We start from the raw sequence: 16,188 nt of genomic DNA, 5'->3' as shown, positions 1-16,188 counted from the left end.
TTGCCGATTCTTGTCCTTGGCAGAGGGCGCCCAAGCGGGAATCAAATGGGTTCGAGATGAGCAGTTTTATCCCACACTTGTAAAGGCGAGAGACCATCTGCCGTTAAAAAAAAAAAGAAAGAGCAGAAGCCTGCAAGCCTCGAGGGAGGCGAGTACGGGGCTCAAAAAGGCAGAAGGTGTTAACAAGGCGCACTCTCCTATTGGATGGCGTCGGCAAAGTTACGGCTCTTTGCCCAAATCCCTGCGGTCCTCTTGTAACGGGCCGAGGCGGCCCGAGAGGACTCGCGTGTGTTGGGAAAGTCATAAACGTGTGAAATAAGATCGCTCTCGCCCACCGAGTCCAACGGCTGTAAATTAAAGGCTGAGATTTACACGCAAACCGGAGCCACTGCTCATCATTTATGGGAGCAGAAACAAGAAATCAGCCCGAGTGCCGCCGGCTCACCGTTGAGATTCTGCAAGAAGGGCTCGTTTTTTTTCTTCTTTTTTTTATTTTTGCTCTTTTCGAAAAATGTCGTTTGTCATGTTACACAGAGGAAGGGTGACATTGGGGATGGACAAGAAATCACGCTCAAGACGACGTACGCACCGACACCGATATCGATGTTTCAAAAAAGAAAATTCTTTCCCAGGCAGGCAGGGCCACCAGCACAGCGCAGAGAGAGAAAGAAGTACGCTGCAGCCAGCCAAAATGAACCCCATTTGAATTTAGCGGCCTTGAAAGTTATTAAAACGCCCGATGCAGGTTAGCGGAAAAATGCTCAATATTGGCCCAGCCTTGTCGACGATGTTTCCCGTTTATACGTTAGCATTAAGCTAGCGCACTTGAAGGCATCTCACGTGTTTGTACAAAAAACAACTACAAAGTCTGCGTTCCCTCGAATTTCCCGTTTTCGATCAAATATCACATATGTGCTGATGTCCCTCCGTTTGATTTGGAATAAAAAAAAAATTGAAAAGCCTGCGGTGAGCGAGCGTGACAGAACGCCTTCTTCACATCTTCCTAAAGAGCATTTGCGTCGTAAGGATGATCCATTGTCGCTTTAGACGTCACGTGGAGCCCTCCGCCTCCGTCTCCTTCGCCCGCGCCCGCGTCGTCTCACCTCATTTTCACCTTGGCGTCCACTTCCCCTTTTCCTCGCGTGGCTCCTCCCACGGCCTTTGGAGCGTTTATCACCTCAGCGACAGTCTGCCCTCCCGTTCTCGGTTCACCTGCAGTTCAATCCCTTTAGCACCGGCGGCGAGCGCTTGACGAGGGGGGTTGACCAAAGTACAAGGGGATAAAAAGCGAGGCGGAGGACAGAACGACGGATGGAGGTGAAACGTAGTTTAACACGAGTCATTCGAGTAGAGCGCCGATAAGTAACTGTCGCCTCGGCGTGGCCTGACATTCATTTTTGCCATTCGAAATGCTTAACGCCAATGAGCAGCTATAAGTTGTCATAATAATGTTCGCCACTAGGTGGCAGACTTCACCAGAAAAGTAGAGAGGACGACATCTAGCAATTAAACCCAGGTCCTTCTCACGAAATATTTTTCAATCTTTCTTTTTTTTTTTTTGCTGTTGTTTTCACAAAAACCGTTGACAGATTGTTTGAAGTGCAGGGAGGAATGACTAAATTCCTGTCGTCCAAAAAGGCTTCCGAACACATCCGCTGTCTTAAATGGGCGAGCGGTGGCTTTCCTTGACGGGCGGAGATGTTTCTTTGCCGGTGCCGTGTGGCTGCGGGTGTTCTTTCTCATCTCCCTCCGTGCTCATTTTTTATTTCCATCTTAGTGAGAAAGTGAAATAGTGTCCGTCTGCAGCCGGCGTTAAACTGCAGGCGAAAAGCGCCAACCAATTTATGGGCCGCTGCCTGCGGCGCTGTCACCTTATGAAGGCAAGATGGGGGATTAAATCTCCCAAAAAGTGAAGAAAAGGTGAGCGCTGCCAAACGGGAGCTCCGAGTGGAGAACGGACGCATTCGTGGAAATGGGAAGCAAAAGTGACATTCGCGTTCATTAAGACTTTTTGGGTTTTTTTTTTTCACATTCATGCCTTGAGACTTTGAATTTGTCCACGAAACTCCAAATCATCTCAAATCATCTTTCGCCCTTGAAATGAATGCAAATGTCGCTAATTGTTCCAATTTGAATGGAATCATTTCATAAATGAAATCAAATCAATTTTTTTTTCCTTGGGCTGATCACGCCGTCTGCATCTTGGCCACAAGGGGGCAGTAACAAGCAGACCTACGGATATACTTTTAAAAAGTAGTCATTCTTCGCCGAGGATAAATAATACGTGCTCCTGAGTGTTGCTCTCTTAGCTGCTGGTTGTGCTAAAAGACGTTGATGCTAATTGTTAGCACACGTGGGGGTGCGCTTAAGTCGTGGAGGCTATGTTGTTGTTTTACAACCGATGGACTCATCACAAGTCACCCTGTTCCAACACTTGACTAGAAATAACCAAACTGACTCCCTTCAGCAATGAATGCAAGCATATATTCTTTATCCTCGGCATAGAATAAGCAACGTTGCTGCTGCCTGCTGCAAAGCTGCGACCAGCAACAGTTTGTCTGTCTTATACTGGCCCCTGGTGGCCAAAGTGGGCGCGCAGCACAATGTCGATAGAACGGAAGCAAAAAAAAAGAAAATGTCTCCATTCTCCTCCATTGCTTCTTTTTATTTATTGTTCATTTTAATTTCGGGTGCAGCGAGATTTGGCGCAGTTTCCCTCACCGAGCTGCGTCGAGCCAAATGTCAGCGCCACCGATCACGTGCTTTTTCCGTCAGGGAATAAGTTCATTGGAAAAAGATGCTGAAGGTTTGGAATGTGCGAACAAAGTTAAAAAAAAAAAAATAAAAATAGGAGCACCTTTTGATGACGCGGCACAATTACGAACTGCAACTCTGATTTAAAAAAAAAAAAAAAATTCACGTTGAAGGCTCTATTTGACCTCATTAGTTTCAGTTCATGCCTCTAATGAAGCTTCTAGTGATGTGCACACACACACACACGCAGAACTCAGTTGTTGCGTTTGCAGCTTCGTATTCCATATTTCCTTTCGGCTCACCGCACCAACACAACACCAAGACAAGTTTAGGATGTTTCCATCTCGCTGTTTATTTTTCAGTCACTCGTCTTCCCACAGCCAACGTCCATAAAAAGCATTTCAACAAACGTAAAACGTCATCACGTAAACCACGCGAGATTTACGACAGTAACAAAAATAAATGTGACGTTCAACAAAATACACACGTACCCAAACATATAATTAAATATATCATTACTTAACTAAAGAATACCATGAGAGCATATAACTCAGCATCAGTCAAGAAAATATGATAGAAAAAGGAGGTTGACGCTTATTTATTTATTTATTTTTTCTATTTTCGTGCGTGGTGGGCCGAGCCTCCGATTGTTGTTTCTTTTCTCTGCAAATTTTGGCGTTAGAAAATGCGCGTCTTTGCGTTGAATGCGACGCCGCCCACGTGCGCGCCGGCCACCGCTCGGAGAATGTGCCGATCGTGTGACGAAAGCCCCCGAGGGCTCCTTTATGTCATTGAACGGAGCTGTTGCACTCAAATGAACGGCCCAGCCCATAAAAGCACGTTGGAACTGAATTGCCAGCAAAGAGACGAACTTTCAGCCGCACGTTTACGAGCGCCTGTGCATAAAAAAGCCAGCTTGTGTTTAATTGTTTGGGGCCGCTCCACCTTTAATGCTCCTTCCGATTTTGGTTTTCCAATTTGGCTTCTTAAGGGACGAAACATATTTCTTTTTATCCAGACTATTCCCTGGTTAAAAAATCCCGCAGGCATAAAAGTGAGATTGTCTCCGTGCTCGTCGACATGTTTCGTGACTTTGCGCGCCCTCTCCATTGAGGCGTCGTCGTCCAGGGAGTCGCCATGCATGCGCTAGTTTTGTTCTTTTCATTTGACGCGGATCCGCCGAGGCTGCCGACGTTCCCAAAAGGCCATTCGGAGAGGAGATGAGCGCAAAAGATGGCAACGAAACGAATACCACCTGACCAGGGATTGCGTTTGATGAATGAGCCAACGAGAAAAAAAAAATCCCGTCGTTGGCGAATGTGTCCGAATTCCGTCCGCGTTGGCTCGCGTTAGCCACCTCGCGACTGGTTCAAGTTTGGTTTCTTGAACTCGTTCTCGTCTCGCATCATGTTGACTTTTAAATTCAGTTTGGGCTCATTTTGTTTTTGTTCCTTTAAAGACTCGTCGATCGTTCGTCATCCAGTTGATTCGTTCTCTGCCATTCCGGATTCGTGACGCTTGCGAGTTTGTTTCTTCTGCTGTGCGTTCAATCGTTTGCATATCTCAATATCGCCAATTGCTTTCGGATTAGTGCTCATTGGTGAGTGAAAATTGCAGCTGCCCCCGTGGCACCTCGCTCGCTCGCTCGCTGGCTGGCCGATTGGCCGCCGCGTGACGTTCACGCAAAACCATACGGCCAAGAGCTCGACATCTTGCCGAGCGTTCTCCTTAATTAGGCCGAAGGGAGGCGGGGCGGCGACGTCGAAGGACGGCAAGTGTAACACACACACACACACACACACACACACAAAGCTGTAAATGGTGAGAGAGAAAAATGATTAGGTCACCGGTGCTAAGAGGAATTAATCAGCGTCCAGTTAATTAGCGCTACAACCTTGATCATTAATCCTCGGCCTTCACACGGGAGTGTCCCGCACACACGCACGCACACCCCACGCACACCCCACACACACACACACGCACACTAGCAACTTCCTTGTGTTCTTGACTTCAGGGATGAGGCGTTGATTTCCACCTCCAAGACTTTTGCGCACGCTTGACAAAGTGCACATTTGCTTTTAAGAATGAAAAAGTGAAGCGGGGAGGATGGCTGCAAGCGTTCTTGCCGCCAACGAGAGCAGCGCCCAAAGCGCTAGAAAGAGACCAGCAACAGCCCGGCCGCTACTTCGCAATCAACGAACTCCGGGCTGCAGCTCGCCGGCGGGCGTCGCCACGCAAAAGCTCCAAACGCCAACGTTTGGCTTCGGAAATGGTGGAAGCGACCCCAAACGATTTGGTGAAAAATGTTGACTCTTCTTGATCTTCTCTTCTGGCATTTGACTCGAGTCGGCGTTCCAAAAAGACGGCGTGAAAAACACACAAAGCGTGTGAAGATTCTATCAAACAAATTCGACGATACCGTAATCCCTCGCCGCTTTGCGCCGCTTCACGGCTTTTTCCAAAATATTCATATAAAAAAAAATCAAATAAAAATATTGGCCACCATCTTGCGTAACGGCGCGTTGTTTGGAAGAGACGAGTTGACGTGGATGCTTTGCGCATCACCGCGGGAACTCAGGCAAGGCGCGTGATTGGTTCCTGACCGCGAGATGAACCAATATTTATTCCTTTCTTGTTGAATTAAAACCTGAAAAAAAAATCGATATATTATCATCTAATTAGAGCAGATATCAATATAAATAATAATCAATCAAAATAAATAATAAATAATTCACGTTGAGTAAATAATTCAAATAAAATGAGAAGTAAACATCCGTGTTGTATGACGAGCATCGTCGTCATCGTCATGCTGAGTCACAATTTGCCATGACCTTCGCTCGCTCTGTGGTGCTCGTGCACGTGTTAGCATGTTGTCGTCCATGAGTGTCATCCCCTCCCTTGTGTGTGTGTAGATAAAGTGTCATTCCCAAGCGCCGCCCCCCTCACACCCACGTCCCATCCCAACGTCACCCCATCCCTCTCGCCAGACCCCAAAGGTAACGCACAGAAAGTTTTGGGGGTTTTCCTTTTTCATCTCCATCCTGGTTCTCCTTTGGTGTCGTCCTCTTTTGTTTCAGGTGCACACACACACACACACACACACACACAAGTGCAGCCATTGTTGTGCCGCAACCTTCCTTTGTTCCGCATTTCCACACGCTCGCACACCTGCAGATGCTCGGCGGCTCACAATCGCCCGCTGCAGCTTCGTCTCTTATCGCTCGCCGCACATTTCGCCTACTCGGCGTCCAAAGCGCACGTGTGAGTGCGCCCGTGGATCGTTGGATGCCTCGTGCGCCATCCGCACAAATGGTGATGTGGAAACGGAACATCCGACAGAGCCGTCCGGGTGGATGTCCGATCGTTTTATCCCGCCCGAGTGTGACGGCCGAAGAAAAGCGCTTGGCGCACGTCCGACTCTTCCACGGTGCGTCACAAATCAACTTTCCGCAATTGAAAAAAAAAAAAAAAATGTGACTGGATTCCGAAAAATAGCACCTTTAATATCGTCTGGTATAAAAGCTCCTCATGAAGCCGCACTCGTGTTGATTCTTTGTAGAGGAGAAAGAACATATACTGATAAATGCTTAAAATGAAGCAGAGAGCGACCGATAATCGTCTTCTGTTGGAGTCGTCGTTATTTTTTGTGAATGTCCGCAATCCTGAATTGTGTTGCTGGGACGCTAACTTGGGTTGAAAAAATTGCAACTTGTTCTGCCCGTCAACATAAAAAATAAATGAAAGATCATTTTCAGGCACATTTTGTGAAATTGGGTGAGCGGCCGCCCAGTTCGGAATCATTGCGTTACGTCAAAGTCGTCGTTTTATCTCCTGCTGGCTGCCGTCGCGTTTTCTTTTCAACAAAATGGAGACGCAAGGCAAAAAAAACAAAAAGGCCAGCATGTTTCTCATTCTTTAGACGAAGTGGCCTCGTCTCGCAGGTAGACACGATTGACCCGCTTGTGCGTGCGCGTTTGTGTAAATGTCACCGAGAGTCGCGGGAAATGAAGCCGAGGCCGGGACGCAACGTTTAGTCGATGCGCTCGCTCGGGAAAAGCAACACGTTGGCTTGACGTCGCCGGCCGATTAAAAAGGAAGCGAGTGCTCTTGCAAAAACAAAAACAAGGACAAAAAACCAGAGCGGCGGCGCCACTTGCACTTGTGCCACCTGAAAAAGGATTTTGCTCTTCAAGCGCCGTTGAAATGGCTCAATATTGCAAAGTCGGCCAACCTGCTGCCTTGCGACGCCTTCGGACGCTTTACTTTTGAGCTCCCTTCATTTTCTCGCCGTTAGTTGACGTCAAAGATTTTTTTCATTCATTCCATCATGTTTGAATAGGGATGTAACAACTGACTCAAACCCCGATTCGATTCGATTCGATTCGATTTTCGCTTCCTGATTTGATTCGGTTCAATTTTCTTTTTCTTTTTTTTTAAATGATGAACTCATTTTACAACTAAAATGTGTTGAATTTTGTCTTGGATACAAAGAGAAACTTTTCGGTAACTTAATATATCATGCGTACGTATTTGAAGCAGTTGGAATCGATTTGCTTGATTGTACTGGTAGCAGTGACCTTGAAAAAAGTAACTTAGTTATTTTACTGATGACCTGATTTGAAAAGTATCTTATTTAGATTTCAAGTTAGTGACGCATCACATTTGTGCATTTTTTCGCATCGTGATGTTTTTAGCGCCAAAATCAAATCCTATCAGGAGCTGCTGTAGACCACAGCACACACTCACACACTCGCAATGAATGCGCGCATCACACAAATACGACAGCACTCGGATCTTATAAAAGCAGTTTTTCATGACTTTTATTGGGGATCGAGGCCATCTGGTGCTCGTTTTCTTCATTTCAGAAGAAGAGAGAAAAAATGGCGGCGGTTTTTGATCACATTTCGCATTTCGCTTCATTTCAAAGGGGAACATTTGGCGGTGATTTTGTGGCGTTTCACCAGCGCGCCGAGCAACTAAAAAGTTTTTGCCGATCTGCCTTCTCCTTTTCTTCTTTCAGACGACATTCGAATCTTTCAGGTGTGCCTAATGTGGTGGCTGACGGCTTCAAAAATCGTTTTACGCGCGAGCGCTACGTGCTTCAACTTTTGATTTGGCAACACGTTGAATGTTCTTAAAAAGGTCGACGCGAGCGATGAAACAAAATGCCACTTGCGCTTTTACGTCTTTATCTCTCCTCACTCATCTTAAGTGGTTGATTCCATTTCGCGAAAGCGGGCGGCGACGAGGGGGGGGGGCGATAAAAACACCTTGAAAATTTCCCTCATTCAAAATGCATTGCGCTCTCCTCTCAAGTGCTCGGCCACGAATGTTTTTTTTTTGCTTTATTCACTGTGGTGGTTTGTCAGGCGGCCATTCAGTCGGTGCGGTTGCAGCCGAGGGAGTGATGAGAGGAGATCGTGTAGCTCGGGTGGAAGATGGCCACTTTTTCATTTGCCGTCTGCCCACTCCTGCTGCTTTCTACCTCCCGACCGTCTTCACTTCTCTCGCTTGTATCGCTTCTTTTTCTTTGTCCGCCCTGCACTGAACTTAATCCGGCAGAATAAAAGTGCGTCGTGCGCACAACTGCACGCGCACGGGAACGCCAATCCAACTCATTGTCATCACTCCACAGGTGGCAACGCGCACGCGATTATGGCATCCATCGCGTTTTGGAGCAAATGCTTCCAAAATCCAGCCGAGAAAAAAGACGTACTTGCTGACCGCTTCAACTGACGTCATCGCTCAACACGTCCGCCGACTCGACATTCTCGTTGGCTGAATTTCATGTCACTCAACATTCCACGAAATAGCTCAAAATCATTTACGTTCACGAAATCAAATAAAAATGCGTTCTCCAATTTTTTTCAGATTGCAAATTTCCTACACGAGACGACTCAATGAAGCAAAGTCACACGAGCTTCGTGCTAAGCGAAGTCAAACTACAATTTTTGGAAAAATCTCCTTGCTTTTCATCTTTGTCACTTCTTATTATGCATGAAAAATGGAATGAAATTGAACCTAAAATGAAGCATTTAAAAAAAAAAAGATACCTAATAAAAACCTGCTCTCAAAACGAATGAAACTGAAAAAAAAAACCCGTCGCGGCACTTTCGGATGTTTCAGAACGAAACGTTCCATTTTTGTGGTTGTGCAGAAAAAGTGGAAAATGGAGAATTTGCAAACGAGGACTTCCTGTCGCTGACGTCATCTGCGTCTTTTTCGTAGATCCCGGCGCAGTGGTGGAGACTCACAGCGCGGTTCCCTACGCCGTGATCGGCGGCGTGCTGGCCTTGCTGGTTTTCACCGTCATCTGCGTGCTCATCGTCACCATCTGGTGCTCCGTGCGCCAGAAAGGTAAACGACACGCTTGCTCGTCACGCCAAAATCCACAAATTGGCTCTTATCGAGCATCAAATGCGGCCGCTGACCTCACTCACGCTTTGTCTTGTCTTTCTTGTTGTGTGCGCCACCGCACTACTTTTGGTCGTTGTGTGCCGCACGCCGGCGTACTCAACAACACACACAAAATAAACATCCGTCTACCCTTTCAAAGAGGTGACGCTACACTCAAAAACACCCAAATATTATTTTCCAATAGATTTGGGAATATTTCTGAAGTCAGGCGCCGGTTTGGCAAAGAGTGGATGCATTATTTTTTTCTACAACTACAATGTTTGACTTTTGAAGGTTAAATCCTAAAAAGTCCTACATGAAAATATTTGAACGTGTTTGGCCAACTTCGGTCCTCGAGGGCCGTCGTCAAGCAGGTTTGAGATGTCTGCACCCGTCGTACTAAATTCATTTCGCTTGATTTGTTCCATCACTAATTTGGAATTTTTGGACTTGCGCAAGCTATGCCGGACCAAGAGCCGCCATTTTCAAGTGATGCTCGCGGTCTGGAACGTTCTCAAATGCCGACTAAAATGGATGACGTCGGTGTGCCCGCTGCATGCGCCACGTGCGTCAATCAACTATTTAAAAAGAAAAACAAAAAAAGTCTCATTTGTCAGCGAGCGGATGAAGCGCTGCCTCCGTGGGTGAAAAAGCTTCTATTTGGTTTGCATGTGGTGCCGCTCGCCTCGCCGCTCGCCTCGCCGCTCGCCTCGCCGCGCCACCCGAGCTCTGCCGCCAGGTGTCACGCTTTGAGCAGCCTCATTTTTTTTTTCCCTCTGCCCTTGGCTGGACAACGAGGAGCTCTTTTCAAGTTGTGACAAGTTCGTGTCGGCTGCAGGCAGCTCTCGTCAAGTCGAGTCAAATTGATTTGTATGCATTCCAAAAGAGTCTCAAAGGGTTTCGCCCGTTAAGAAGGCGAGGGCAAATCCAAATTGAATAAAACCACCGATGAAAAATAAGCAACCTTGAGAAGGGAGGTCGCGCGACGTCCATCCAACGTGATGAAGTGCTGCCCGGACGAGTGAAAATCGAAATGAAGCTCTCACGTGTTGTCGCTTGCCTACTCACAAAGCTCCGACTGTGCTCCCGGTCGTCATGGTAACCAAAGCTGTGAGGTGAGCAGTGGCTCATTTGCAATTGAGAGACAACTTTGAGAAGGATTTGGAACGGGGCCGCCGCGCGTGAGACGACGTTGCGCTCGCAAAATGTTTGCGGGCGGCGCCACAGACGAGCTAACTTTTGTCTGTCTGTCTCCTCTTTTGTCTTTTGTCCCCTCTTGGCCTCTTCCCGACCGCCGTTCAACTCCTCGCTCGCTCGCTCGCTCGCTTTCAATTGCCAAGGCTCGTACCGCACCCGAGAGCCCGTTCTGGCTTGGTACTGAAACTAATCAATTAACCCGTCAGGTACAAAACAAACGACCGCAACGGGAGCTCCACTTCAATTGGATGGAAAGTCGCTGCATGAGCTGTGAGCGTGCGAGACGCTTCGTCGCCTAACCGACCATCTACAAACCCCCCCCGCCCTCTCTCTCTCTTTCTTTCTCTCTCTCGCTCGCTCGCTTGCACTCTCTCTCTCCCTCTCTTACCCTCCCACCCCTCTCTATGCCGCTCTCCTCCTCTCTGTGCCTCCCTCACTCTCCTTTGCTCTCACTCCTCCCACTTACTCTCTCTCTCTCTTTCTTCATCTCTTGCTCACTTGCTTGCACTCTCCCTCTCAAACACTCCCTCCTGCCCTATCTCTCTCTTTTGCTCGCTCTCTCTCCCTTTTTCTCCTTCTCTCACTCTGTCGCTCCCTCTCGCTCTCACACGCTCTCTCTTTCTCTCTTACTCCTGCTCTCTCGTTCCATTTCTTCCTCTCACTGCCTCCCCTCTCTCACTCTCCCTCTCTCCCCTTCTCTCTATCTCACTCACTCTCCCTCTCTCTTTCTCTATCTCTCCCTCCCTCTGTCTGTGTCTCTCTCGCCCTCTCTTTCTCGCTCTTGGCTTGCATTCTTTTCGTATCGCTTCCCCCTCCCTCCATCCCTTACTCTCTCTCTCTCTCTCTCTTTTCCTCTCATTTTCTTTCTCTGCCCCCCTCCCCTCCCTCTCTCCCCTCTCTCTGTGTCTCTCCTCTCGCCCAGGCTCGTACCTCACCCACGAGGCCAGCGGCTTGGACGAGCACGGCGAAGTGCAGGAGGCCTTCCTCAACGGCAACGACGCCAGCCAGGGCAAGAAGGAGTACCTACTGTAGCCCCCCCCCCCCCTCGCCTCATCAACCTCTGACCTTCTCCCTGTGCCCCCCCCTCCTTATCCCTTCCTCCCAACATCACACATCACACACACACACACACAATACGCACACACCTTGGAAAACACACAAAACGCTCACACACGCCTGCATAAAGTGAGAGCCAATGAAGGCGTTGCCGCTTTCTGTACATCGTGTACGATAGGAAATGAGCGTTTTGCAGGAAGCGTGGGAAGAAAATAAGTGGCGGGTGTTAAAATCCTCTCCCATTGTGGATATTTAAAGAGGAAAGGTTCTCGTAATAACGGCAAATGATCAAGAGTCTACTGGGCGTGTCGATGTAGACGCTAGCGTGCAGCGTCGCGTATGAAGTCATGCCTCCACGACATTTGCTTTCCCCCCCCCCCCCACAAACATCGACAACGAAAGCCAGATTCGCCATTGGCCGCGTGGTGTGTGGGGGGGGGCTGAGCAGTGGCTCTCTTGAACGAGACAGGACCGCCGCCTCAAAATGGGCGAATTCCCACCAGACAATAATGAGGGTGTGTGAAGTTGTCTTTTTTTTTTTTTTTTTTCTTATTTCAAAAAAAAGGGAAAGGAGAGGTGCCTTGACATGCGAGTGAGCTGACTTGGACAGTTCTTATTTATTTTTTTGCTTTGACTTGCGATCAAAAACTTGAGATATGAGTGCTGCGTAGGGCACGTGAAGTCTTCTGGACTTCAAGGAAAAGAGTCTTGACGCTATTTAATGCCACTCAACTTCTGACCAACTCAACATGAAACAAAGAGAATTACACCTTCAAATGAAACCTCGCTGCCGCTTTGCAAGATGCCATAAACAGGCTAATGGAACTAGCATTGAAGTGGCTAATCACGCTTTTCCTGATGCGGTACGTGGGCTCCCTCTAGTGGCACGTGAACAAACACTCATTTCAACGTTCCAACTGCTCATGAAGTTACAATGTCCTCAAGGTTTTTTTTGGTTTTTTTTTTTATCCAGTACAATACATTTGTTGAGTAAAATTTTGTTGTATTTATTTTTCACTTTTATGGGCCATACAATTTTGTTATATCATTCGGATTTTTTTTTTAATGTTCCGATATTTACATGCAGTATTAATTTTTGAATTGTGCGTCGTCTTTTCAGTGGCTTACAATAATTTGAGCAATGATATCTCGGCCTTATTTTTGAAGAAGGCGTGGGCAAAAAAAAGATGTAAAAAAAGAAAATATGTTACGGCCGCTAAGAGATCAATTTAAAACTGTTCACTTAAACTTTTCAGTTAACTTTAAAAGAGCAGCTGCTGATCTTTGAACTCTCTAGTGCTTTTGTTTTTGTTCAAATCAAAGATAAGTGAAACTTTATTTTTTGGTTGTCATTCATTTGTTTGTTTGTTTTTTTCTTTACTGTGTATAATTATACGGAGCTGCTTTCTTGTTTGAATGTGAATTTTGGCAGCTCCCTGAAGTTCGAAAGCAAAAAAGTCTATCGTTGCCCTGCAACGTGCCGTCGTCTGCCCGACGTCGTTATGCTTGAAGACATTTCAAGCATGTTTAGAGTCGGATTTATTTTTTTCAGGCCCAAATTTGCCCTTTTTCGGATTTTGAACATCAGTTCCAAATGTTGGACTCGTTGACGGCTAATAATCGGGATCGGTCCTAAAAAAAATCCAATGTGTCTATTTCCTGTTTCCATTCGCTCAAGTTCTGAGCGCGACCACGGAACAAATCCAACTTGCATGTCAAGGCACCGCTTTATTGACTCTTTGAAGTCTCTCAGTCGCACTTTTTTAAATTAAATTTTATTTATTTTTTGCTCCACTCCTTTCGTTGGACTTTCCTGCTGGGGGAGGTGAAGTGATTTGCTTTCTTCAACACACGAATGAAAGGCAAGCCGTCTTCCCTTTGAGTTGCCTTCCTCTCCGTTCTATCTCGCCAGCTTTCTTCTCGTCGTTTCGCTCGAGTGAAAGGCTTAACGTCGGGCCTCGTTCCTGACGAAGACCGAACGAGCACATTCAGGAAAAGCGCCATTATTTTCTAATGTCATTAAGGGGATCAAAAATGGTTTAGAAGTCTTAATAGGAAAGGCGAGAACAAGAAGGTGGGATGGCCCAATATTGAATGAGACAATAAAAAGCTAAATGTTTTGGGGTTTTTTGAACGCTAACACACGCACACGCATTCACTCATAAGAAAAACATATTGATAAGCGAGTATACATATCTCTGAATTCTTTGTATAAAAAAAAAACAACCGACGCGTAAATTAAACTTTTAAGAGAGAAGAAACTGTTTACTATTGCATTATGAAACTATACTATACTAACACTGAATATTAGCCAATAGAGGCTCAAAGCCGAACAAACTACTGTCCAGTGATCTTTAAAAAAAACAAAAAAAACAACAAAAAAAAAACGTGATCAGAACTCTACGAAGGCGTATTAGGGCCACACGGAAAAGACACTTCTGTATAATATATCAAATATTATCCAGACAAATAAGTCACATCTTTGCTTTTTTTTTTTTGTAACATGTCGTGTACGGCAGGTCCAAAAGAGAGAGACATTGTGACTGTTGTTGCGTTCACGTGCATGTGGGAATTTTCGAAAGCCAATGTTGAAATTCTCACTTTTTACTTCCAAAAAAATAAAATCGATAAAGTTGTCTCCTAATATTCCGTCTTCATTCTGATGAGATTGTGATTTGGTTTTCTCAGATTTACATTTTTTTGATGAATTTTTTTTCTTTTCACATAATTCTCTCATAAACAATGTTAACTTTTAGCAAACACTAAAACTTTTCCCCCCATATTCTTATTTTTTAAATGAGGACATTAGTGTTTCTTAAACATTTATTTTCTCGTAATATTGCAATTTTATTCCATTTTTTCTCTCTCAATTTTACACTCTAATCTCATAAAATGAAGATGTGACTTTATGGCTCTGTGAGATGACTTTTTTTTCATTCATGAAGAAATTTTTTTTTTTTTTTCTGGAAATGTCAAACAACTTTATTTTCAGTGTAAATTTTCTTGAAACAAATTGTATTATTTGCAGTATTTCAAATTTGTTCTGGGCATTTGACAACGTTCTGACATTTTTCCTCTTATCGTTTTGTCACATTTGAGTGTGGCCCTAATACTCCCACGTAGAAAGCAACGGTCTTACGGAGATTCTTTTTTTTATTTATTTTTATTAGTTTTTTATTAATTATTCTTGTTTGAACAAATACGATTGTTGTTCCTGTTCCTGTTATTATTATTCTAATAATTATTGACGTTGTTATTATGACAATTGTAAATGTTACAAGAAATGTACACTTTTCATGCTTTGTTTATAATTCTACCGTAGAGCAGTTGTCGTCTTCTTTTATCCCGAAAGTTTCCCGCCAACTTTCCTCTCTCTCTCTCTCTCTCTCGCTCGCCCTCCTTTTCTTCTTCTCCTGTTGCCCAATCGTCGCCTCTCCTTCTCTTTCACCTTTTCTTTCCGTGTCCATGTGTCATTGTTGATATATAGCTAACTATTTCTTTAGAGGGGAAAGCTACAAAGCACGAGAAAATAAATAAAAATAAAAAAAAGACTCCAAAAATAACCTTGATGTGCTTTGCTTTGGTTTTCTTTTTTTTTTTTTTTTCCAGTGCTTAGCGTGGAATTAGCAGGTGCCGTTTTTCCCTCAGAAAAAAGACAACGAGAGGCGATGCATGTGATGAAATCGATGGGGAATTGTTGAGCGGCGTGCGCTGAAGGCTGAAGATAAAGACGTGGAAGGCGGCGGCGCTGCTTGAGTGCGGCCGGCGAGTAAACAAAGCAGATGGAAGCGCGGCGCCGCTAATGAATCATAAAGCCGAGAAAAGAAGATGGAAAAAACCCAAATGCATCTGCGCCGTTAAAGTTGCGCGCGATCGATAGCCGATTCTGTCAAGAAGCTCTCGACGACGGGGCGAAATTTAAAAGCGGACGGAGGTCGCCGGGGCGACGGATCAATGGCGGGCCTCCGTGCCGCGCTGCCATAAAGAAAGATTGTCGTGGACTCGCACGGGCGCTGCCACCGTGTCAAGTCACGCCGAAGGAAGCTCGTCCTGGATGGCTCATCAAAAGACAAATATTTTATTTGTCTTCCAAATTGAAGTGGCCTTCATCTGGTTCCCGCTGGCCTTTGCCACCGGACGACTTTGCCGCTCGGAAAACGGTTGCCAAAGTCAAGAACAAGTTGTCAAAATGACGCCCGCGCCGGCCGATAATCTTTCAGAGTCAACTGAGCTCGTTCTCAGGCCGCAAGGCTAATGGCGCTCGAAGGTCCCATTTTGCCGCTTCCCAACCAAATACCACAAATGGAAAAACAACTTCAAGGATCATCCGATAAGACGGCAAACCGGTCGATGCATCGTCGGCGCGTACGCGGACTGGGGAAAGAGGATTTTTCTTTTTTTGTGTGTGTATGCGTGCTCATATTTTAGATTTGGTTTTTGTCTATCCCGTCAGTCTCATGTCCACCCAAAAATTGAAAACGAGAATGCGAGTCACCTTTAACCTTTGGTGGCGCATGACCCGGTGAGACGCGGCAATCACAAATTCTTTATTTATTTTTTTTTTTGATTCTCATTCAAAGTTTGTTTGTTTGTTCCGCAATGCAAAGAAAGCGAAGCTGGATGGCCGAGAGAAAACGATGGTGACGTTTCTGCACTGAACACGCTCCAAAAAGTGCGTCCTTGCCTCGCCCGCAAAGGTAGGCGCTGATTTGCTTTTTTTTTTTTTTTATTACAAACTGAGCGATGTGCCTGCCTTGCATTTTCTATTTCGCTCATGTTCGGGTC

At 45.8% G+C, this 16,188-nt stretch overlaps 1 protein-coding gene across 4 annotated transcripts in view; it reads left to right on the top strand.

The window, feature by feature from the left end:
• cadm4 (cell adhesion molecule 4) overlaps positions 1-14,983 on the top strand; it is a 114,958-nt gene extending 99,975 nt beyond the window's left edge. For 2 of the 4 annotated variants that reach the window (XM_088307313.1, XM_088307314.1), the window contains exons 7-8: positions 8,983-9,111; positions 11,270-14,981. In XM_088307313.1, the coding sequence (XP_088163439.1) occupies positions 8,983-9,111; positions 11,270-11,379 (239 nt within the window). In that variant the 3' untranslated portion in view covers positions 11,380-14,981. Of the gene's footprint in view, positions 1-8,982; positions 9,112-10,490; positions 10,554-11,269 lie in introns of all 4 variants that reach the window. The other 2 variants (XM_088307315.1, XM_088307312.1) reach the window with 2 other exon arrangements.
• The last annotated feature ends 1,205 nt before the right edge of the window (positions 14,984-16,188 follow it).

The sequence above is a fragment of the Idiotropiscis lumnitzeri genome, chromosome 10, assembly GCF_059441095.1.
Source record: "Idiotropiscis lumnitzeri isolate Australia: NSW breed Sydney's pygmy pipehorse chromosome 10, RoL_Ilum_1.0, whole genome shotgun sequence".
Taxonomy (NCBI): domain Eukaryota; kingdom Metazoa; phylum Chordata; class Actinopteri; order Syngnathiformes; family Syngnathidae; genus Idiotropiscis; species Idiotropiscis lumnitzeri.
This window is presented reverse-complemented; position numbering and strand designations above follow the sequence as displayed.